We start from the raw sequence: 22,891 nt of genomic DNA, 5'->3' as shown, positions 1-22,891 counted from the left end.
GAGCCTGTGTGTCTGGAGCCTGTGCTCCGCAACAAGAGAGGCCGCGACAGTGAGAGGCCTGCGCACCGCGATGAAGAGTGGCCCCCACTTGCAGCAATTAGAGAAAGCCCTCGCACAGAAATGAAGACCCAACACAGCCATAAATAAATAAATAAATAAATAAATAAATAAATAAATAAATAAATAAATAAAATTAAAATACATACCATCTCATGTTCTTTAAAAAAAAAAAAAAGATGAGGATATTATGAAGAATTTTATGCAAATAAATTTGAAAACTTAAATGAAATTGACAGTCTTACCAAATGCAAATTAACCAAAACAAACACCAGAAAAAAAGAGAAAATCTTAATAGCTCTATATCTTTTAAATGAATTAATTCATAATTTTAAAACCTTCCACTAAAAAACCTTTAAGACCAGATGGCTCAGTTCAGTCATTCTGGAGTGGGGCTGAGAATTTGTATTTCTAATAAGTTCTCAGATGATGCTGATGCTGCTAGCATAGATAGCATGCTTTGAGAATCACTGTTATAGGGTACTTTTCTAGCATTAACAACTGTAAACTCTAAAAGTATGCACATTTTAGAATTTGAATGTGACATACTTGTATCCTTTGTAAATTCTTTTAATGATTTTCCTCCTCTTATTTATCTGTAAGAGCTCTTTATATATTAAAGATATCCATTCTTTGCCAAATACATTGCAGGTATTTTCACCAGTGTGTCATATCTTTCAAACTAATTTATAAATATTTTGTCATCCAAAAATGTTAAACTTTTATATAGTCAAGGGGGAATAGAAGTTATAAATAAAGCAATGAGTTTATAATTGTCAAAGCTGGTAATGGGGACATGGGAGTTCATTGTACTCTGCTCTACTTTTGTATATGTTTAAAATTTTCCAGGAGTTTCCTGGTGGCGCAGTGGTTAAGAATCCGCCTGCCAATGCAGGTGACGCAGGTTTGAGCCCTGGTCCGGGAAGATCCCACATGCCGCGGAGCAACTAAGCCTGTGCGCCACAACTACTGAGCCTGCGCTCTAGAGCCCAAGAGCCACAACTACTGAAGCCCACACACCTAGAGCCCGTGCTCCGCAACAACAGAAGCCACTGCGATGAGATGCCCACGCACCGCAACAGAGTAGTCCCCGCTCGCTGCAACTAGAGAAAGCCCACGTGCAGCAACAAAGACCCAATGCAGCCAAAAGTAAATAAATAGATAAATAAAATTTTCCAGAATGAAAATATATCAAGCATAACACTTTATCAATATTAGAGTTTATATTTTTTGTCTAAATATTTGTTAATTAGGTTTTTTTTAGTCTTAGCTGCGGCACACAGGCTCTTAGTTGCGACACACAGGCTCTGCATTGTGGTGCGTGGGCTTCTCTCTAGTTGTGGCATGCGGGCTCCTCTCTAGTTAGAGCACGTGGGCTCAGTAGTTGCAGCACGTGAGCTCTCTGGTTGTGGCGCGCAGGCTCTAGAGCGCTCAGACTCAGTTGCCCTGTAGCATGTGGGATCTTAGTTCCCAGACCAGGGATCGAACCCGTGTCCCCTGCATTGGAAGGCAGATTCTTAACCACTGGACCACCAGGGAAGTCCCTAATTAGGTGTTTTGAAGGGTAAATAAAATAGTGTTATTTTATATATTTATAGACCACTGGCTATACTCATCATAAAAAGCCACAGCGTAAAACTTTTGTTGTATTGATTTCATTTTTTTGTGTGCTTGTTTGAAGTGCTTGAAGCACTTAACATGGAGGAAATGATGTCCGCCATTTCCTGCTGGATGGAAAGCGCAGCACACCCTCTGGCATCAACAGACAGGGGAAACACTGAGGAAATTCCCATCTTAATTATCGAAGGTTTCCTTCTCTATAATTACAAGTAAGCATTCCCCACTCTAATATGGACTCTGAACGAATGGGGAAAAAAACTTTGTGCACTAAATATGCTGTTAATTTAGGCCCCTTGACACTATATGGAATAGAAGCTATTTTCTGACCATTCCGTATGAAGAATGTAAGAGGAGGAGGAGGTAAGTTTTGAAATTGCCTTTGTGGATTGTAATTCAAAAGACAAACTTTAGGAAAAACAAGGAAACGGCATTATTGAGCAATGTGTATATGTCATTTTTCAAGCAAGGGAAGCCTCAATTCTTCATACAAAGAGCAAGACCTTTTTCCATAAATGGTCACCCACATGGAGTAATGCAAATTACTTTTCTAAGAAAAGGCTCTTGTACAAGCTATTTGGCTCATCCTTCCTAAATCTTCATATGAAGCAATCCCATGTTGATTATGGTTTTAAATTAGGGGACCTGTATGCTGCTACAGCCACAGAGAACACCGATTAAAGCTTACTACAACATATCAGTATCTCTATCATTATTTACATTAATATTTGTCTCTCACTTCTTTTATAAATCACTAGAGGGGGGAAAATAATTATGAATGGTAGTCAGTGAATTACAGAGTTCATTTTTTAGATCAGGGGACTAAATCCATTGGGTGTTGTCTTTGTAACTGGCATTGAGTCTAAAAAGTGTAGTCTTAATCCTGTTTAGACTCAGTCTCTGGGTGATTTCCCCGTTGTCCTGACCATTATTTTACTTTATCAATTGTGTTTATGTCAACATAAAGTTTCCTACGTATTTTGATAGTACAAGGATCTACGAGCCTCCAGACACCCCAGGGTACTTTGAGGGCCATGTGTGGCCCATGTATCTAAAGCACAGAAAAGAAATGGAGAACATCTCATGGGAAATCGGTAAGTGCCTTTTTTTCCCTCCACGGAAGGCTTTTTACTTGTCATTGCCTCAAAGTACACAAAAGAAAGGACTTTAGAAGGCATTTTTCTCATGTATTAGATTATAAGAGGACACTTTAAGCTAGAACACTCTGGGCTCCCCCTTTTCCACACTGGCTCTCCTGCCTTCTGTTTCTCTCTCTATGGCTCTTGTCAAAGTTTGTCAACTTCTAGACGGTCATTCATTCAACAAATATTGATTGAATGCCTTCCGTGTACAAGGCACTGCCCTGGTGATATCAAGGGAAATAAGGCAGACTCAGTCTCTACTCTTTTGAACCAGCATTCTATCAGGAAAATGGATGTTAAATGGATGATGCACAAGATTATCCTTTTTAGCTGTGCTGAATACTGTGACACTGAGCTTCAGGGGGACTGCCCAAGTCTCAGCAATCCAGGAAGGCTTCCTTCAGGAAGCCATATTTAAACCACATGATAGATTTAACTGGACAAAGGGAGGTAACTTGGGGAGATAGAAGGTTACCCCAGATGGTGGGTATGGTGCATGAAAAGACCAGGGGGCACCAGAAGGAAGGTTGTGGTAGAGAAAGCCAAGGCAAGAGGTGATGTTGCTGATACAGGAAGGGTCCAAACCCTGCAAGGCCATAGACCAGTTAAGGACTTAGTTCATTATCCTAAGGAAAGTGGGAAGCCCTCTACAGAGAGGCTTTATACAAGGATGTGGTAGATATAAAATTTTTGTTTTAGTAAGATCCCTCTGGCTATGTGAAGGGTAGATGTAGAGGGTGCAATATTGGACATATGTACTCAGAAGAACTGCATGATAGGATAGACATGGATGGTGCAGGCAACTGAGGTGGCAAGGACAACAGCTTAGGAATTGGCAGGCGTTATTTCAGAAAATAGGAAAAAGTGAAGGAGTCGCAGATTTGCAAGGAGGAATGCGAGTCTGTTTTGCACGTAATGAAGTTGAGATGCCTGAGGGACTTAAAGCAGTGATTTAGAAATAAATATCTGGATCTATGGGCCTGGGCCAAGAACGGATCCTTGGGATATAGAGTACCACATGGAGAAGATGCAGGATGCTGGAGAGAGAAGGGTTTTGGATGGGGTAGAGCAATCAAAACTGACGTATCGGGACTTCCCTGGTGGCGCAGTGGTTGAGAGTCTGCCTGCCAATGCGGGGGACACGGGTTTGAGCCCTGGCCCCGGGAAGACCCCACATGCTGCAGAGCAGCTAAGCCCCTGCTCCACAACTGCTGAGCAGCCCCTGCTCTCCACAACTGGAGAAAGCCCACACACAGCAACGAAGACCCAGTGCAGTCAAAAATAAATAAGTAAAAATAAATTTATTAAAAAAAAACAAAACAAAACAAAAAACTGACGTATCTTTTCAGAATAAAGGGAGTTGCATATATTGTGAGAAGCCTCGTGACCTCTTTGGTAGCTACAGAAAGCACACAGGGCCTCTCCATGATCTGGCGGCTATTATGATCCTGTCTTCAGTCCAGTTCAACCCCTCTTCCCCATCCACAGAGCCTCTCGTGACATTCTGACCACACCACTTCCAACATGGACCATTGGTTGCAGGGATGTCTTCTTCTTACTACCCCTCTCTCTCTCTCCATCTAAAATGCAAATCCAACCATGCTCCTACCTTGCTTAAATACCTTCAAAGAGTCTCCAGCCCTTCAGGATAAAATCCAAACAGCCAGACCTCAAGGCCACTAAAGACTAAGGCACAGCTCTACAATCTCATCTCTATACTGTTCCTGCCTCCCCACATTGTAGCCTTTCCACACTGAGCATCTTTTCCTTAACAGACAAAGTTCCTCTTACCTCCCTACCTCTGCAGTTTTCTGCCTAGAAGGCCCTTTCTTTCCTTTAACCTACATAACTCCTACTTTTTATCCCAAACTGACTATGCCAGTTTTGTTAAAAATATATATCTCATGGGCCTGGAGAATTCAGATTCAGTACACATGTGAACTCAGACCCCTGCATGGTTTAAGAAGCTTCACAGGTGATCCTGATGTATAAGTAAGTTCAAGAACTACTCCCTTAAGTGATTTCTTTTTCTTTCTTTTTTTTTTTTTTTTGCCATGCTGTGCAGCTTGTGGGAGCTTAGTTCCCGGACTAGGATTGAACCTGGAGTCCTAACCAGTGGACTGCCAGGGAATTCCATAAATGGTTGTTTTGAGAAAGGACCTCTTCAGTGCTCCTAAAGTGCCATATGCACAGTGCCACTTAACTCTGTTTCTTTCTTTCTTTTTTTTTTTTTTCAATTTTCACATCAGCTAGTTTGAATTTTCTCTGCAATAAATCAAAATTTCTTACCCGTTGTACCTGACTGTGATATATTTCTCTCTTTAATGGCTATTAATTTCTTTTTAAGTTATATTCCTGGGTTCTTTGGTTAAACCTATTGGTGTTCTCAAGAGATGCCAAGTGCCAGAGTAAGCATCCTGTATTAATAAGCCTGTTAGCATTTGAACTGCTCTCTTTTCCCCTTCTCAGTTTACCTAGATGGAACAAAATCTGAAGAGGACCTCTTTTCACAAGTGTATGAAGACCTAATACAAGAACTAGCAAAGCAAAAGTGTAAGTATTGTCCAATCAAAGTGGATTGTGAAGGAGCAGCCGGGAGAAATAGTTCATTACATACCCAAGAATGGTATACCAGAAAGCTAATGTAGGAGTGATTGTATCTATTCATGCATTGCTTTGAAGATAGTACAGAATCAGACACTCTGAATGGGTCTAGGGACTTGATTACTTTGTGAGGTTTTTTTAAGGGTGAAAATATTCACCCTTTGTAATATCTCTTAATGATATTTATGTTATTTAGTTTAAAATTTTTAGTAGATGGCTGTTATTTCAATGGGACTGAAATTATCCTTTGAGTCTAGTGAAGTTAAAATGCTGGTGATCTTCTTTTAATATGTATAGAGTTCCCTTTCTCATTTATTCCTCCTAAAGATTTTTCATAAATTCTATTTCCCAAAATAAACAAAAGATTTTAAAAATTACTTACTGAGTGTTTCTTCAAGGTTTTCATATCAGACAATACATTTTGCAAGTGACAGAAATCCTCCTAAATCTGGCTTAAGCAGAAAGAAAGTACAGGAGTGACAGCGGCTTCAGGCTCAGCTGTATTAAGGAGCTCAAATGGGGTCCTCATGGTTTTGCCTCAATTTCATTTTCTGTTTGGGTATATTTTGAAGTCAGTCTCTCTCCACTGACAGATATGATGTCTTTTGGAAGCACCATCCTCCTAGGTCCAACAGCCCCAGTAAAAAGACAGTTTATTCTTTTTCAAGATTGTCTATGAGTTGATAAATGTTGAAGCTGGGTGTTGAGTACAGGGGGGCGTCTATATATTATTCTCACTAGTTTTGCATATGTTTAAAATTCTTTATTTTGAACATTTTTTAAAGCAGTTTTCCATTTTAGCCCAGCTGAAAAGTCCCAGGAAAGATTTTGATTGGTCCTGCTTGGGTCACATGACTTTTGCTAAACCAATCACTATGCCTGGGGAGATGGTTTATTCTGATTGGCTAGGACTGGATCGTGTACTCATCTTGTAGTTGAGTACCTCTCCTAAGGCCTCCTGACTTAAGGGGAGAAATTCCCCAAGGGAAAGCAGGGCAGGAGGTAGAAAGCAGAAGAAGAAGGATGACGAAGTGTGCTGAGAAAACAAAACTATAGATCTAGCTATTTCATTGGAACTGTTTGAACTAAAAGGGTTTTCATGGCTAACATACAAAATGCAATCATCAGCTGGCTCAAGAGATGACAGTATGAGTCACTTTGGCAGTGAAGAATATTACATGCTCTTTTGGTGAGAAGCAAATCCCCCAGTCCAAATCTCAAAATCTCTCAATAAGAATTAGATTTCCTATGCCCTCAGTAAATTCCTATCTGACTAGCAGTCTAAGCCCAGCCAGGCAGCTCATTGATCCTGACACCCTCCCAATTTCAGGATCAGCCCTTCATGTAGGCATGAACCTATTTAAAGAAATTTCAGGACCATATTAAAATTTCTTCCTTTAAGTGGAACTTAAAATCCTTGCCAGGAGCTGATTCACTTTGTTATAAAGCAGAAACTAACACACCATTGTAAAGCAATTATACTCCAATAAAGATGTTCAAAAAAAAAAAAAAAAATCCTTGCCTGCTCAGGTATGCCTGCTCACCCCTGCCATGTTACTCTGATAGACCTCCCATAATGAAGCTCAGGCACCAGCATAAGTGGATACAGAGTGTAGTGTGAAGACAGGGGCTCAGCGTTTGTAAACGATAGCACCTGAGCCAGAGCCGCTTCTCTGAGAGTTATTGGCTCCCTTGCTGACCTTGATAAGATACTTATTGGGTGTTTCAGCAGTTGGACACCTATACCTTTCCATCCTCTCAATAATGGCTAATGCTTGGGTCCAATTTTCCTTTAATGACCAAGTCATACGTTGAAGTTTGCCCTTATGATCCACCTGCTGATAAAAATAAAGGATCCTTGGGACTTCCCTGGTGGCACAGTGGTTAAGAATCCGCCTGCCAATGCAGGGGTCATGGGTTCGATCCCTGGTCTGGGAAGATCCCACATGCTGCGGAGCAACTAAGCCCCTGAGCTGCAACTGAGCCTGCGCTCTAGAGCCCTCGTGCCACAACTGCTGAAGCCTGTGCGCCTAGGGCCCGTGCTGCGCAACAAGAGAAGCCACCGCAATGAGAAACCCGCGCACCACAACGAAGAGTAGCCCCCGCTCGCCGCAACTAAATAAATTTATTTATTTATTTATTTATAAAAAAATGAAGGAGCCTTGATCATGTAGCTCAGGCAAATTGCACCTGATTCCATACCAAGTGCCAGCTTGTGCCATCTGGTCCAACGCCCAAGAATAGCTGACATGTTTTGATGAGGGCTGAAAGCCCACAGGAAAGTACATTTCCATGTGTGTGACACCCTCCTTTTTCCTTGCCTACATCCTAGAGGTTTGTAAGGAAGTATTCCTTGTAAGGCTATCTTGCTTGTGTTCAAGATATTGCATAAAGCTTAAAAAGAAAAACATAATAGCAAAATGTTAGAAGAGACGTAAAATCCAAAGAAGATCAGCTTTTCCTGCCTCCAAGATCTATGTTCGTTTTTTTCCAGTTGCATAAATAAGTTACTGCATTATTCATAACACATCACATTTCCCAGTTCTTCCAACCACAGTACCTGCCAAAGCCAGCCTGGAGAGATCCTCAGCGTAGCCTGATTTAACCCTCAGTATGGGTCTGAGCTAGCCAGGAGACCTTTCAAATGTTTCAGTTAACTACACCTCAAGCTTCTGATAGCATCTCATAAACTGTTTAACTAATTTTCTATTCTAAGCATACAGAATCATAATTGTGATTAAGTAATAATAATGAAAGGCAAACAACAAAGATTGAATTTAATTATTAATGAAACAAATGACCCAGGAGAGTAAGTTTATAAAGTTATATGTTTAATTTAATCCTTATTTAAATCCAGACTTTGAGGCAAAATTTAATCATTACCTATTCTCCCTATGACAAGGCAGCTCTAGCTACCAGGAACATTCAAACTCCCTTTAAATAAAATGTTTATTTTCATCTCATTATAAAAACAATAATTTTTTAAAAATTTTAATCTTTTAGGGAGAAAATAATCACCTATATTCCCACCAATCATCACTGTTAACATTTTGATAAGTACATATCCAATGTTTTTGCTATTCACATCAGTCTTTTATATGGTTACATGGTTTACATAGTTAATTGCCATGCTTACTTTTGTTTTTAAATTAGTATTTAATATTTAATAAGCTTTATAGAGTCCATTATGTAATGAAACTGAATAAAACTAAATAGTTCTCCCAGTTGAAGGATTCAAGGCTGAGTTCTGTTTTGCTCATTAAAAGTAAATTATAAGGGGCTTCCCTGGTGGTGCAGTGGTTGAGAGTCTGCCTGCTAATGCAGGGGACACGGGTTCGAGCCCTGGTCTGGGAAGATCCCACATGCCGCAGAGCAACTAGGCCCGTGAGCCACAACTACTGAGCCTGCGCGTCTGGAGCCTGTGCTCCGCAACAAGAGAGGCCACGATAGTGAGAGGCCCGCGCACTGCGATGAAGAGTGGCCCCCGCTTGCCGCAACTAGAGAAAGCCCTAGCACAGAAACAAAGACCCAACATAGCAATCAATCAGTCAATCAATCAATCAATCAATCAATTAAAAAAAAAAAAAGTAAATTATAAGACCTGACAGTGACATCTTACTACAGAAGAAAGATGTCAAATCAAAGGAACAAACATTGCAAAATAAAAATTTAATAAAATGAATTTGGGGGGATATTTTTCTATATTGAATTTAAAATAGTTTCCAGTTATAAAGTAATAGTAGTATAATTATATAGTATAATATCCAAATTAACAAAATTATTGAACCATTTCCCAATTGTTGGATATTTTGTGTTGTTAGAAAGTTTTTTACATTGGCAAATAACATGTGGTAAAAATATCTGCACAAATTGCTGGTTTTCTTCTTCTTGAATTATATTAAAATTTTTCAGAAGTAGCACTTGCTTGGTCAAAGAGTATAATCATTTTTATATTTTACATGCGTCAAAGATTAAATAGTATCCTAAAATAGGTGTGCTTTTCCAGCATGAGATGTGTAATAAGAATGCGGTAGGCTTATCACTGAGTTTCTAAGCCAGAGTCACTAAGTATTCAGCAAGGCTTCCTTACTTTAAAAAAATAAAAAAATATTAAAAAAATAAAGATTGAAGGTAAGAATACTTCTTTCCTCAAACCAAGGATAACGTCCCAAAACAAGAATTTGACTGTACCAGCCACCTTTTGTGTTATTCTTCTAGTTCTCAAATTATTTCATTCCTTGAAGTCAAGGATTATTATACCAATTGCAAATGATATTGGATATCTGATAGCTGAAAATAGGCTTAAATTTAACGCAAGGATTAAATGAATGAGACTTGGGCTCTATTATAGTTCTTTACAGAAAATCAGCATTTCTTGCCCCAGAATCCCTGTAATCTTAACACCCGTAGATATTAGTGTGAAGATTTAATAAAATGACAATTGGAATTCTCCATTAATTTCTTTTCTATTTATAATTATTCCCCAGGTCTACAAGTGACAGCGTAAAGTTGGAATGCACTGAATCCTTCCTGGAGTGAATTAGGAAATTCAAAGGAATCTATGCAAGAACCTTAACCAAGATACAATGTGTACTTTGGTACGATGACAGCCTGTTGTTTTGTTTGTTTGTTTCTCTGTTTGTTCTATCACACATGATTTCCTTAACACATGGAAAAGTAGGTAGTTATCCATGACTATGGACAGGAATTTACCTTAACTTTGTTCTCACTCCAGGAAGTACAAGATACAGCATAGTTCACAAAGAGTGAGTCAGTTTCTCTAGACCAGGGATTGTCAAACTCTTCTGTATGGGACCCAGAGTAAGGAATAAGATATAGATCACAATCCAGTATATATGTAATCTATTGATGTGTGTGTTTGTGTGTATTGTCTATATGTGTTGCATGTATCATATCAAGAATCATAAAATATTTACCTCACATACAATGTACTCTTGATATTTTTCTATTTTTAATTTTTTAAAAATATTGGTTACCATCCCATACCAACGCCCACCTCCTGCAAATAATGGGATTACCAGGAGTAGTCATATTGGTAATCATATTGAATAAATCAACAATTTGCAACAGTATCTTTTTGTGTTTTGTCCTTGTTGCTGCTGTTACTGTTTTTTATATGTGTCTGAAACCACTGAATCATTTGTATCACTTATGTTGAGACTTTGTTGCAAATAAGGTTTTTTATGTGCATGTTTTATTTTGTTTTTGTCAAACCATTGGTCTAAAATAGCAGAAATAAGTTACTGTTACTTCAGTGATATGTAATACAGGGGAGCTTTCATTGAAAAGCACAACAGGAGATCTGTATAATCATATAATTTTTTTGAGGCCTCATTCAATGCTGGAATTTAAATTAGTGATCAACTTGTTATTTATTAATAATAAATAGATTGCTCACACCCTCTCAGTCCTTACAAATATAAAATATATTCTTACATTAACTTTAAACATTCTCTACAGACTCATCTGATCAGCACTCAGAACTTAGAAATTGGTAACTAGCTTGCTCTCTGTGATGACTAGGGGGTTTTTTGGTCACACACACTGAAAAACAAAAAAATCTGGGCTCAAATTACAGTTCATCCTTTTAATAGCTATATGTCTTTGATCAAAGCATTTAAAGTCTATATTTCCTCTTTATAAGAAGGGGATATCAACAGTGCTTAGTGTGGGTTTAGTGGAGAGTAAAGATAAAGTTCACAATCCTTAATATGGCCCTCAAGACATTCCCTGATCTAGCTTATGAGTGCCTCTCTACCCTCATTTCCAGTCACTCGACCCACTGCTGTTCAGCCACTGGGCCCTCCTCTCCTCAAACTTACCAGGACCCTTCCTGCTTCACAGCGGGCTCATGTGCTGCTCCTGATACTTAGAGCAAACTTCTACAACCCTTCCCTCCAATTAGTCTGCTAACTCCTACTCCTCCTTCAGCTCACCCCTAAAATGCTGCTTCTCAGATGATTCCCTCCTCCTTGCCCCGCCCTCATAGGTGCTCTCAAAGTTCTACTTTTCCTTCAAAGCGTTAATCACAATTGTAGTTATACTGCTGCTTACAGAATCACTTATTTAGTGGCTGTCTCTCCAGCTAGACTGCAAGCTGCTTGAAGGCAGGACCTACCTCTGTGACTTAATTACAAACACACCCCTGCTAACTAGCACAGTGTCTGGCACATAATGAACACAATAATTGTTGGGTACTTGTTATAAATTACTACTATGTCAGGAATGAATTCACATGCAAGCAACGTGTTACTTGACTAATAGTAGCTTATTGGGGTTTATTCTTTTTACATAACCAAGAATTATGGGTTAGAGTTAGAGTTAGGATTAGGGGTAGAGTTGTCAGATTTAGGGGGAAAAAACCAAAAAGAAAATTAGAGGGCATACAGTTAAATTTGAATTTCATATAAATAACTTTTTAGTGTAAGTCCCAAATATTACATATTGAAGACCTGTTTTTCTGAAATTTAGCAACTTGAAAGTGTTATGGAAAAGCCAGGGTCTTTCATCCTTGGCTGCGGAGCTACCCCAGGAGGTCACAGGAAGGCAGCAGAAGCTCCCCGCACAGTGTCAACTATAAAGGCAGGAAGCTGGGTAGAGGATGCACAGCCAGCCGCAGGCCTTCCAGAGTCACCCAGCAGTGACCCCAACAGCCAGAACTACCTCCATGGCCACTTCTCACTGCAAGAGAGGCTGGGAAGAGGCGTTCTGAGAGGTTTGAGCTCATTGTGTTTCATTGTCTGGGGATGTTGCCACGGGGAAGAAAAAGCTTTTACTAAGGAAGGAGGAGGAAATAGGTAAGCAACAGCAAGTATTACCACAACCTTTTTTCTGCTTATCCTCCCTGGCTCTGATTTTAGCAAGCTTAGATAGATGTAATTTGTGTTATCAAAACAAGAGGATTTTTTTTTTTTTTTTTAGTGTAAAAGTCTAGATATGACTTTTCAAACTTTATTATTTCCAAGAATTTCTGAAATACCATCCCCCACAGAGGGCAATTGTTGATTGAGAAGCATCATACTTGACGGTCATTTCCCCCCATTTCAGCATGTGAAAATAGCTCAGAGAAAGACTCTTTATCTTGAGAAAAAACAAAACTTTAACAAACATTAAAAATGTAAATGTTCAAATCATTTTGGGAAGAAGTAAACATTTTTGCTTACTACTATGAGTGAGAAATAAATCAGGAATTTGAAATAAAGAATACTAGTGCTTCATTTCCAGTGTGTGCTTTCACATTTAGTTACTCTTATCAAAGCAGTTAATGGGATAGATATCTGTTTAGAAAGACACATGCTCTTTATTTATTGAAAAGGAGCAAATCTGCTGAAGACTTCACTTTCTATGTATAAATAACCTCAGTCCCTTTAGGATGAATTTGCTGTAGGAAGGTTTCATTGTGCTTAATGTTAAACCCAGAAGAGGGAATTTAGAAGAGGGCCTCATGCACAGACTGTTACACTAAAGGGTGAGATTCAAGCCCACCAAGTTACATTTTAAGGATACGCTTGTGGTAGTGCATAGAATCATAAAATGTTGGAGCAGTATCAGCTTGTCTAATGCTCTATATTTATGTGTAGAAATTAGAGCCAGAGTTGGTGACCTGCCCAACCCCATGCAGCTAGTTATTGGCAGGACCAGGGCCAGGACATAATCCCTACACCACACAAACATGCACACACATATTTTTCATTTTAAAGCAAAAAACGGCAGAAAAATATCTTATTAGCATACATCTCACCATCTTTCCTTCGAAAGGAGCAAATTGGAAAGGCAAAGGCTGTGTCAGGGGAAAATGAAGCTTTCTGTTCTGGGCTATTGGAGCTTTATCAAGGAGGCAAGCCAACTCATGAGGTTATCTGAAGGGCAAGAAACAGTGGTGAGCTAATGTGAGCTCCATGCCACTGTCTGCTATGCTGACCTTAGGTTTGTGGCTCTAGCTATTCTTCCAGTAACTGCAGACATGGTGGAGACCTAGGGAAAAGCAAGGGTATGGAAAATGTAGAATGGGCATTACTCTCCACTTCTGTGTACACACAGAAACAGATGAAAATTGCAATAGCAGCTTTGGGGCCCGCATCAAGGTAGCATGACCTGCAGATAAGAGAACATCAAAAACAGAATTTCTTACCAAAGTGAGCATAGCTGATGCATTCACGCCCACGAGTCCAGAAACACATCATCAATGCAAAAGTAGAGATTAAAATATTATTTTCCGTACTAGCTTCCAGATCCCAGAGAAGTTAGGTTGTCTTCTTCAAGATTAAAAATTGAGACTAAGGACGTCCCTGGTGGCGCAGTGGTTAAGAATCTGCCTGCCAGTGCAGGGGACATGGGTTCAAGCCCTGGTCCGGGAAGATCCCACATGCCGCGGAGCAACTAAGCCCATGTGCCACAACTACTGAGCCTGCACTCTAGAGTCCGTGAGCCACAACTACTGAGCCCACGTACCACAACTACTGAAGCCCACGTGCCTAGAGCCCATGCTCTGCAGCAAAGAGAAGCCACCGCAATGAGAAGCCCGTGCACCGCAACAACAAGTAGCCCCCCTTCGCTGCAACTAGAGAAAGCCCGCACAGCAACGAAGACCCAAAGCAGCCAAAAAAAATAAATAAATTTTTTTAAAAAATTGAGACTACAACTCATACAAATAAATCCTTATTGACTCTTCTCTTCGTGCCCGCACAGCAAGTTCCTAGAACTTACTGTTATAACAGTGGTTCTCAAACCTTAGCATGCACCAGAATCCTTTGCAGGGCATATTAAAACAGAGATTGCTGGTCCCCAACCCCAGAGTTTCTGGTTGAGTTAGTTTGGGGTAGGGTGCTAGAATCTGAATTTCTAACAAGTTCCCAGGTGATGTCGATATTGCCTACTCAGGGCCCAGGCGGAATTACTGCTCTATAGTGGACAAATAAGCACCTTGCGGGCCCAGGAGGGCCCAAACTGGCTGTTATTCAGACACTACCAGCCTGAAATTATCAGTATTGTCAGCTCCTAAAAATATTACAGAATAACGCTTGCATCAGTTGTTGATTTTATTCACTCTTAGCTCCAAATTCTCCCTTTTTGCTTTCTCTGTGAAAATGAATCTGGGCCTTCTAAATAGTTTTCCTTTGCCGAGTGGAACAATGTTAAGCATTGTCAGTAGAGGGCACTGGAGAGCCATTGCAGGAAAAGGATTTTGCTTTTATGTTCCTGTGGGTTGGCAATGTAGCAGAGTGTCTCTGGTGAGACATCTCCTGGGGAACAGCTTTTCCATGGCACCCTAGAGGGTGGATTTCCCCAAAATTCCAGGGGATAGATTTCCAGCAAGTTTTGCCAGCATTTCACCACAGCTGCTTCCTTGACACTCAGTGAGCCATGGCAGTGCCTTCTCCAACAATATCTGGCTGTCATTAATAAGGGGGGAAGGGGTGGGGGGTGAATAAAACCTCCTCCTTTGGACTCAGACTGATAGATACAACCACTGGATATACTATTCAACTGATTTATACAAGACGAATTTGGGCAGTTGCGTGGCTGCTTTTTTTTCTTTTTTTACCTTTGAAATGTACGGCATAAGGAATACAGTCAATAATATTGTAATAAATTTGTATAGTGACAGACGGTAACTAGGTTTATTGTGGTTACCATTTTGTAATGTATATAAATATTGAATCACTATGTTGTACACCTGAATCTAATATACTATTGTATGTCAATTATGCTTCAATTTTTAAAATGTCAAAAAAAACCCAAAAAACACACACACACATTTTGGCCAATAAAAAGGGCCATGATCTGCAATTCTATGATCTTTACCTTACTATCCTTTCTATAGCAGACTTTAAATGGATTTCCTAAGGATATCTTGGATATTCTCAATTTGACAATAAAAGTTTTTCATGCAGGAGGAGGGGCTTAGTTTTTTGAATGAGGCTTTCAGGAAATTTTTTAAACATGACTTGTGTTTTTTAATAGATCTATCATCTGTAAGTCTGAAGGTTATATTGGAGGACTTTCTTAAAACTTCAAAGTGACCATGATGAAAACATCCAACAGGGAAGAAATTTCCAACAGTGACGATGCTTCTGTAAAAGTATGGTATTTATTTTACTGTATGGGCATTTGGACTTCTATCTAGTGGCCTTTAAATTTATAGAAATAACTAACCATTATTGAACACCTACCGTGTTTCAGGTATGGTGTCAAGTATTGTCAAGAAAACTTTCCATAACTGGGAAATAGGCAGAAGGGCTACTGCATGTCCTTTCAGAGTTATCTAAGCATTTTCTAGCCAACCCACCTTAGCCAGTTCTCTGGGAGTGTGTATCTTTGTTTGACTCGCTATTTTCTCTTCATTAGCATATTTTAAATTTCATAAGAGTAGATGTTAACTTGTAGAAATTGATAGACAGGGTTTCTCAAGCTCAGCACTATTGGGATTGGGGGCTGGAAAATTCTTTTTTGCGGGGGGAGGGCTGTCCTGTACGTTGAAGGATGTTTAGGACCATGCCTGTTCTCTACCCGCTAGACGCCAGTAGCACTCACACACACCCTCACCCCCCAGCTGTAACAACCAAAAATGTCTTCAGCCATTGCCAAATGTCCCCTGGAAAGAGAAATTACCCCCACTTGAGAACAGCTGATGATTGTGATGAAAATGAAATTTGTTCACTAGAGATGCAAATTATTTATCTGGTAAAGAAGACAACCCCAAAAGTTACAGTTTTATTGCCCTGTACATCAACCAGTTTTGTATCTAAATTAGCCAGCTTTTTCAAGCCTTTTTCTTTAGCCACTGTAAATACTTTGCTCTCTCCAATTTTCTTTAAACCATCTTGTCAGTTCTCTCATTAACATGTGAAATGAATCTTTGACACATGCTCACTTTATATTTGTATGAGAGTCATGTTTTTAACTTTTTGGAAAGTATGTGTTGACAATACCTTACATACATTACTTTATTTAATTCTCATAACAACTGTATAAATCTGAGGCTTTGAAAGATAAAGTAACTACCCAGAGTCACACTGCTAACATTTGTTGGAACCAGGTTTGGAACCCAAGACTTTATGACCCCAGATAGTGAATCACCGTGCTACTCTGTATTATGAGGCTAGTCCTGAAACTCTGGGACTCGGCTTGCTGTTGTCATTATGCTTAGCTTGCAACTATACCTCTGCAGCTCTTGGCCACCCCATTTATACACTATGAAAGGCCTTCATAGTTAAAAATCCAAGAATCAGAGTAGCCTTCTAACTTTGGACCATTCTGTGCTCTCTTTATTATAATATCACAGATGTCAACAAAATAGGAGGCTGACAGAGGAGACCTGGAATCTGTAGCAACTCAACTCAAGACTCCATATTCAACACACTTCTTGAACTTATCTTTGTGAGTGAGTTGCTATGCACCTTCTCCCTCTCTCTCCCTCCCTCCCTCTCTCTCTCTCTCTCTCTCTCTTTCTCCCCCAACCCTGTAAAAGACCCAGCAGGAGACTCTGTTGGAACTTGCTTCCCCTGGTAATCCCTTTTTGTCCCTTTCCCTGTTTTAAAAATGGGGAATGTGGTAGAATAAGGCAGAAAGGCATCAGGGATTCATGACATCAACACTTAAAGCTAATTTGTTTAGGTCTATGCTGATCTTCATGTCTTCTCTGTCTAGTCCAATAATACTAATTACATTAGGCAGCATATAAATGTTTATTTGACCCACCGGTTAAACAATCAGTTGCCTGAGTCTTCAAATTTTTAGGAGGTAACCTAGCTTTATGAAAAATACATGCAATAATAAAAATAGGTATCACCTGTATAGTGCTTACCATATACCTGGCATCATTCTAAACTCCCTACATATATTATCTCATTTAATACTCATTAAATCCTACTAGAAGATAGTATTATTTTTCAGATGAAGAAACTGAGGCACAAAGAGGTAAAATAACTTGCTCAAGGCAGGACAAGTAATGGCAGAGCCAAATCCAAATTTGATTTCCAATTGCATGCTCTTAACTACTATACTCTACCATAATAACAGGAATGCTTGAGTACCTGACTGGTAGGACTGGAATGAGGGGGTTAAGGGATAAGCCTTCATTGAAGATATGACTGGCTGAGTATCCTGTAAGCCAGGATATATAGGGTATGTAAGAGGAGAGAACCTCCAGACCTCTGTTTTGATATGGTCCTTACTGAAGCAAAGGTTGTACAGAGCTCAGAAAAGGTGCTATGATCACCCTGACGATATTGGATGGAGGACAAATTGCCTAGCTAGCCTGCAGCTGCTAAAAATAGCAGATTTATTTGGTGGGAGACTTGACATCTATTTTGGATTATCTCAGGAAATACTATGGCACATTGCTTTTAGTAAGCCACAAACAACATGGAGGTGTAATTGCATATTTATAAGTTAGAAGAACAGTTAGAAGTTTGAGGCCGTTAGTAGTAGAGATGATGTTTACCTCTTGAAAATCATTTATTTCACTCAAACACATGTAGGAACACCAAGTACATCTTATCTTTCATGCCACCTATCCTTCCACACCCATGAAAGTTAGGCCAACCTTAAGAAATATTACCCAACTTGACAACAAAGGAAAATGAGATGCCAAGATGTTATTTGTGGCCACTCAAGTTGTCTGCTTTGGAGACAGATTTTTAATAAAAATCAAACGAAGGTAGACATTCCTAGAGAATTGGATTTTTTCCGTATAAACTGCAAACTAGGTATCTTTTCTTGTTCAATATAGTTTTTCTCTGCCTTTCTTTTTTCATTCCAATAGGCTTGTAATGAAGTGGTCACCAAAATAACAAGGCAGAACAAAACCAAAAAAACACCATTCTTAGGGTACTATAAGTCTGGGCCTGCAATTTTTTTTTTTGAATTTTTGAATTTTATTTTATTTATTTTTTTTATACAGCAGTTTCTTATTAGTTATCCATTTTATACATATTAGTGTATATATGTCAATCCCAATCTCCCAATTCATCCCACCGCCACCCCCCCACCCCTGGCCTGCAATTATTGAGTCCTCTGTCTTTTGGGGAGTCCCATGCTACCATAAGATGAAGGTTAAGTCAAGGATGTAGCATGTGGAGAAAGTAGCAGCAGTGGTTGTTATGCTGGAAAGGGAAGCAGCCAAGTGGAAAGCATGTAGGACTGTGAGAAGGAAAATCTGGGTTCTCCTTCTGGCTCCAATGCTCGGCTGTGGGCATGTCATTTAACTTCTCTGAGCCCAAGGAAGCTAAGCCTCCCTCAAAATTGAAATTACTAATATTGACCTCATGGCATTTGGGTAAAAAGTTTATGAATATGAAGTATCTAGTCAAATGCCTGGCATCTGGTGGGTGTTCACTATTATTAGCGCTGTCTTTCAGTCCCAATCCTCCTGACGCCAGCCTACAAACCTAACATTGTTCTTAAGATCAAATAAGATGTTATGAAATCATCCGAGAAACTCTAAAGGGATCTGCAAATGTTAAAGGCTTATTAAGACAGATCTAAGTCTATTACCACAGTTAGAGGTGAGTCATAACCCTTGAGGTTTTTAAAATGATTATACTTTCCCCTTCAAGCCTTCCCTTGATACTCATTTTAATCATTTTCACCCTATAAACAAGAATGGGTGTGTTGGAACATATGGTATGTTTGCTCTAGGATGGTCCTCAGCCTTTGCGACAATAGACATCCCACCTGTGATGATCCCCCTCCTCCTACTCAAAGACACCTTCATCCGAGCCATAAAATCGTATCAAGCTGCTTCAGCCTTGTTCTCTCAGATTGCTTGATCTGGGGAAAACCAGCCAATAAATTGTGAGAAGACTCAAGCAGCCCTGTGCAAAAAACCTGTGTGGCAAAACGGTTTGCCAGCCATGTAATGGAGCCACCTTGGAAGTGGGTCCTCCAACCCCAGTCAAGCCTTTGGATGACTGAAGCCCAGTTGACACCTTGATTTCAACTTCGTGAAAGACCCTGAGGCAAACCCCCAGCTAGGCCACCCCCCAAATCCTGATCAACAGAAACTGTACAAGGTATGTTTTAAGCTGCTAAGGTTTGAGTTGGTTAATTTGTTATGCAGCATTAGATAATAATTCACAACTCACTCCAAATTGTGGCTGAGGCTGATTTGAGTTGCTTTTTTGCTGCTTTCAGTCAAAGAAATTCTGAATAATATGCCTTCCGTACCAGAATCACTTGGGATGGGTCTTGGGCATCTGTCGTTTTTTAAAGCTCTGCAGATAAACCTTATGTGCATCCCAGTTAAAAACCTCTGTTTTATTGGGAAGTATGAATGTTTAACATGTAATTATAATCCATTGGCTTCAAATCAGCTAAACTCCCTTCTTCCCGCCATGATGCACTGTGAGGTCAGCTTTTAGGTCAGTGGAAGCTCAGGTAGGTTTCTCCAACATTTGGAAAATCCGAGGTTTCTTCCTCTCCTCTGTCTCTAACATAGAAATGAGCAAGAAAGGTTAAACTTCACTGCTTTCATCTTGAATTTCCATCTTGGCTTCACTGTTCCAGGTTAAGACCAGAGCCAGTTTATTTGAAATACTTCTGGCCATGGGACAATTTGCAGTGGCTTCCATCCCATTCTGTTGTCTCCCTTGCCCCTGACTCAGACATACTAACTCTTTCATGCACTATTCCACAAATATTTGTCAAGTATGTATGAAAATTCCCTTTTACCCAGTGAAAACGAGGGCTGTGATGAGATGCTGACTTCTTTCTCACTCATAGATACAGAGCAAAGATGCTGAATTTCCAAACCTGAACCTTGAAAACAGGAGTAAATAAATGGTCGAGGATCTCTTTCTTCCCCTCTTTCTGTATCTTTTTGTCACAAACATGCAAACAACCTCTTATTGCAGCCATACACCAGCATATTATTTTTTTAAAAAATCTTATTAGGGAATCTGAATTACAAAGATCTTGGCCACCAATTGATAATGGAGTCAACCATCTACCTGATATCCTAATATCCTAGTAATTATCCTCAGTTCCTCTCTCACCTCATTTCACTCATGGAAACAACTCCCCGGATCCTATGCGTTTTACTTTGGGAATCTCATATTCAGACTTTCACCCCCATCCCTACAGGCACAGCCTTTGTTCAGACTACCTTCATACCCTGCCTAGTCTATTACAACCGCCCCTTAATTGGTATCTTGACAACAACCTTCCTTCACTCCTGTTTACTCTGCACCTCACTGTCAGAGTTATCTTTCAAAATTGTAGATTTTATCAGGCCACTCCCTTTATTAAAAACATGCCATTTACATCATGTACTCCCCAACATGGTGCACTGGGAAGGGCTCATCACATCTGCGGTGTTCTTGCCAAAAATGCAGAGCCTCAATCTAAACATGAGATAAACCCAATTGAGGGCCATTGTACAAAACAAATGATCAGTACTTTTCCAAAGTGTCAAGATCATGAAAGGAAAAGAAAGACTGAGGAGCTGTGACAAACTGGAGAAGACAAAGGAGGCATGATGAGTAAATGCAATGCTACATCCTGGATTGGATTCTGGACCAGTGGAAGGACATAAGTGGAAAAACTGATTAAATTCATATAAATTCTGTAGTTAATGCTACCATACCAACTTCTTAGTTTTGATCATTGTACTATGATTAAGCAAGATGTTAATATGAGAGGAAGCTGGGTGGAGAGAATATGAAAACTCTCTGTACTACTCTTGTAACTTTTACAAAGTGAAAAATTATTTCAGAAGGTAGATAAAAAAGAGACCAGAGGGACTTCCCTGGTGGCGCAGTGGTTAAGACTGCGTGCTCCCAATGCAGGGGGCCGGGGTTCGATCCCTGGTCAGGGAACTAGATCCCACATGCATGCTGCAACTAAGGAGCCGGTGAGCCACAACTAAGGAGCCTGCCTGCCGCAGCTAAGGAGCCCATGTGCCACAACTAAGACCCGGCGCAACCACATAAATAAATATTAAAAAAAAGAAAAAGAGACAAGAAGAAAAATCATATGCTATTACAACAAATTCCAATTAACTATAGAAGCTTAGTAGAGAGGGAGAGAGGGATAGCTGGAAGGAGGAAAGGGAGAAAGAGAGGCAGAAAGGCAGAAAATGAATGTACATTTGGCAGGTACCATGGGATAAGACATGAATTTATAAGATCTCCCACTACTGCCTCACATACACATATAGTATGAGCATCCCACAATGCTAAATGTGGTTCACTCTTTAGAAAATACACCCCCTAAATGCAAGCTAGTTACTTCATCTGGTGCTCAGCTGAAGAAACAGTGATCTGTTCCAACAGTAGAGAAAAAACTGTGCTGATTTATTGAATGTGGCAGAGAAAGCCTCCCAATTTCCCACTGCCCCTCCTTTAGCAATAAAAATCCTGGTTTTTCAGGCCACAGCATTGTCACCCAGCTATAAGAAATCTAAGAGATTATTTATTTGGAAAAGAGTATAATGTGGCAGTGAAAACCAGGGCTTGGTGTCCATCACATAGAGCAGAATCAAATCTAGCTCTGTGACCTCAAGCAAGTTATTATCTATGTTGAGGCTTAGTCACTTTGTCCATAAAATAGAGATAATGATAATGATCAATTTACTTTATAAATTTGCTGTGAAGATTAAGTTTTTAACCCATGCAAATGCTTTACATTTAACATAGTAATCTGGCACGGAATGTGTGTTCATTAAATATTCGTTATTATTTAAATTTATTTTTATTCATTTTTAAAATATTAGTTACTTAGAGAAAATGTCTAAAATTTGTAGCAGTGGAAGGTTAGTGACAAGACTAATTCAAGTTCAAGTATGACTCCAAATGCATGCTCCATCAATCCAGTAATCAATAGTTTTTAAATTAGGAGCTGTTACTCAGCTTTCTTTTTCCATTCTAGACTTTACTCCTTCGGTAATTCTCACAGTCTCTGTATTCTATCCACCAAATCATTGAATCTCTCTAGCTTCCTAAAACGAGGAATCCATCCTCTGATCTAGTGACCAGAGAAGGGAAGCTAGAAGGGAAGATGAATCTCTTTGCCTGAATGCTAATGTGAGTCCCATCCCCCATCAAGAGATAGCTTTACCTCATGTACTTTTCATCTTTCCTCTTCCCTCTTTTCTCTTCCCTCTGCCTATGTATAATTAGTACCCCCAAATGAATAGTCCTAATTACTAAGATTATATAAATAAGCTTTTATTTTTTAAACAGCTGACAGTTATAAATAAGAATTTCAGAATTCTTATTTATATGTATATGTGTACCACATCTTCTTTATCCGTTCATCCGTTGAAGGACACTTAGGTTGTTTGCATGTCTTGGCAATTGTGAATAATGATGCTATGAACATGGGAATGCAGATATCTCTTCGATACCCTGTTTTCATTTCCTTTGGTGGGGGGGAAGTATTTCAGCTGTATTAGGGCACTGTTAAAAGTTGCTTAAAAAAAAAAAAAAAGAACATCTAGTCTAAAAATC

The 22,891-nt window shown here is 39.5% G+C and overlaps 2 protein-coding genes across 5 annotated transcripts in view; both read left to right on the top strand.

The window, feature by feature from the left end:
• NMRK1 (nicotinamide riboside kinase 1) overlaps positions 1 to 22,891 on the top strand; it is a 56,829-nt gene that overhangs the window by 23,488 nt on the left and 10,450 nt on the right. Inside the window, exons 5-12 of one of the 4 annotated variants that reach the window (XR_005020212.1) lie at positions 1,739 to 1,886; positions 1,966 to 2,037; positions 2,662 to 2,768; positions 5,286 to 5,369; positions 9,908 to 10,018; positions 11,913 to 12,238; positions 15,405 to 15,522; positions 16,726 to 16,820. Coding sequence is in view for 2 of the 4 variants with exons in the window: in XM_036854543.1 (XP_036710438.1) it covers positions 1,739 to 1,886; positions 1,966 to 2,037; positions 2,662 to 2,768; positions 5,286 to 5,369; positions 9,908 to 9,927 (431 nt within the window). In the remaining 2 variants the exon portion in view is untranslated. Of the gene's footprint in view, positions 1 to 1,738; positions 1,887 to 1,965; positions 2,038 to 2,661; positions 2,769 to 5,285; positions 5,370 to 9,907; positions 10,513 to 11,912; positions 12,239 to 15,404; positions 15,523 to 16,725; positions 16,821 to 22,891 lie in introns of those variants that run through there. The other 3 variants (XR_005020213.1, XM_036854543.1, XM_036854544.1) reach the window with 3 other exon arrangements.
• The window catches only part of CARNMT1 (carnosine N-methyltransferase 1), a 58,054-nt gene continuing 54,565 nt past the window's right edge, over positions 19,403 to 22,891 (top strand). Inside the window, exon 1 of the mRNA XM_036854538.1 lies at positions 19,403 to 19,456. The gene's annotated coding sequence lies outside the window, so the exon portion shown is untranslated. The remainder of the gene's footprint in view (positions 19,457 to 22,891) is intronic.

Source organism: Balaenoptera musculus, chromosome 6, assembly GCF_009873245.2.
Source record: "Balaenoptera musculus isolate JJ_BM4_2016_0621 chromosome 6, mBalMus1.pri.v3, whole genome shotgun sequence".
Classification (NCBI taxonomy): Eukaryota; Metazoa; Chordata; class Mammalia; order Artiodactyla; family Balaenopteridae; genus Balaenoptera; species Balaenoptera musculus.
The sequence above is the reverse complement of the archived record's forward strand: the minus strand, read 5'-3'. Positions and strand labels throughout refer to the sequence as shown.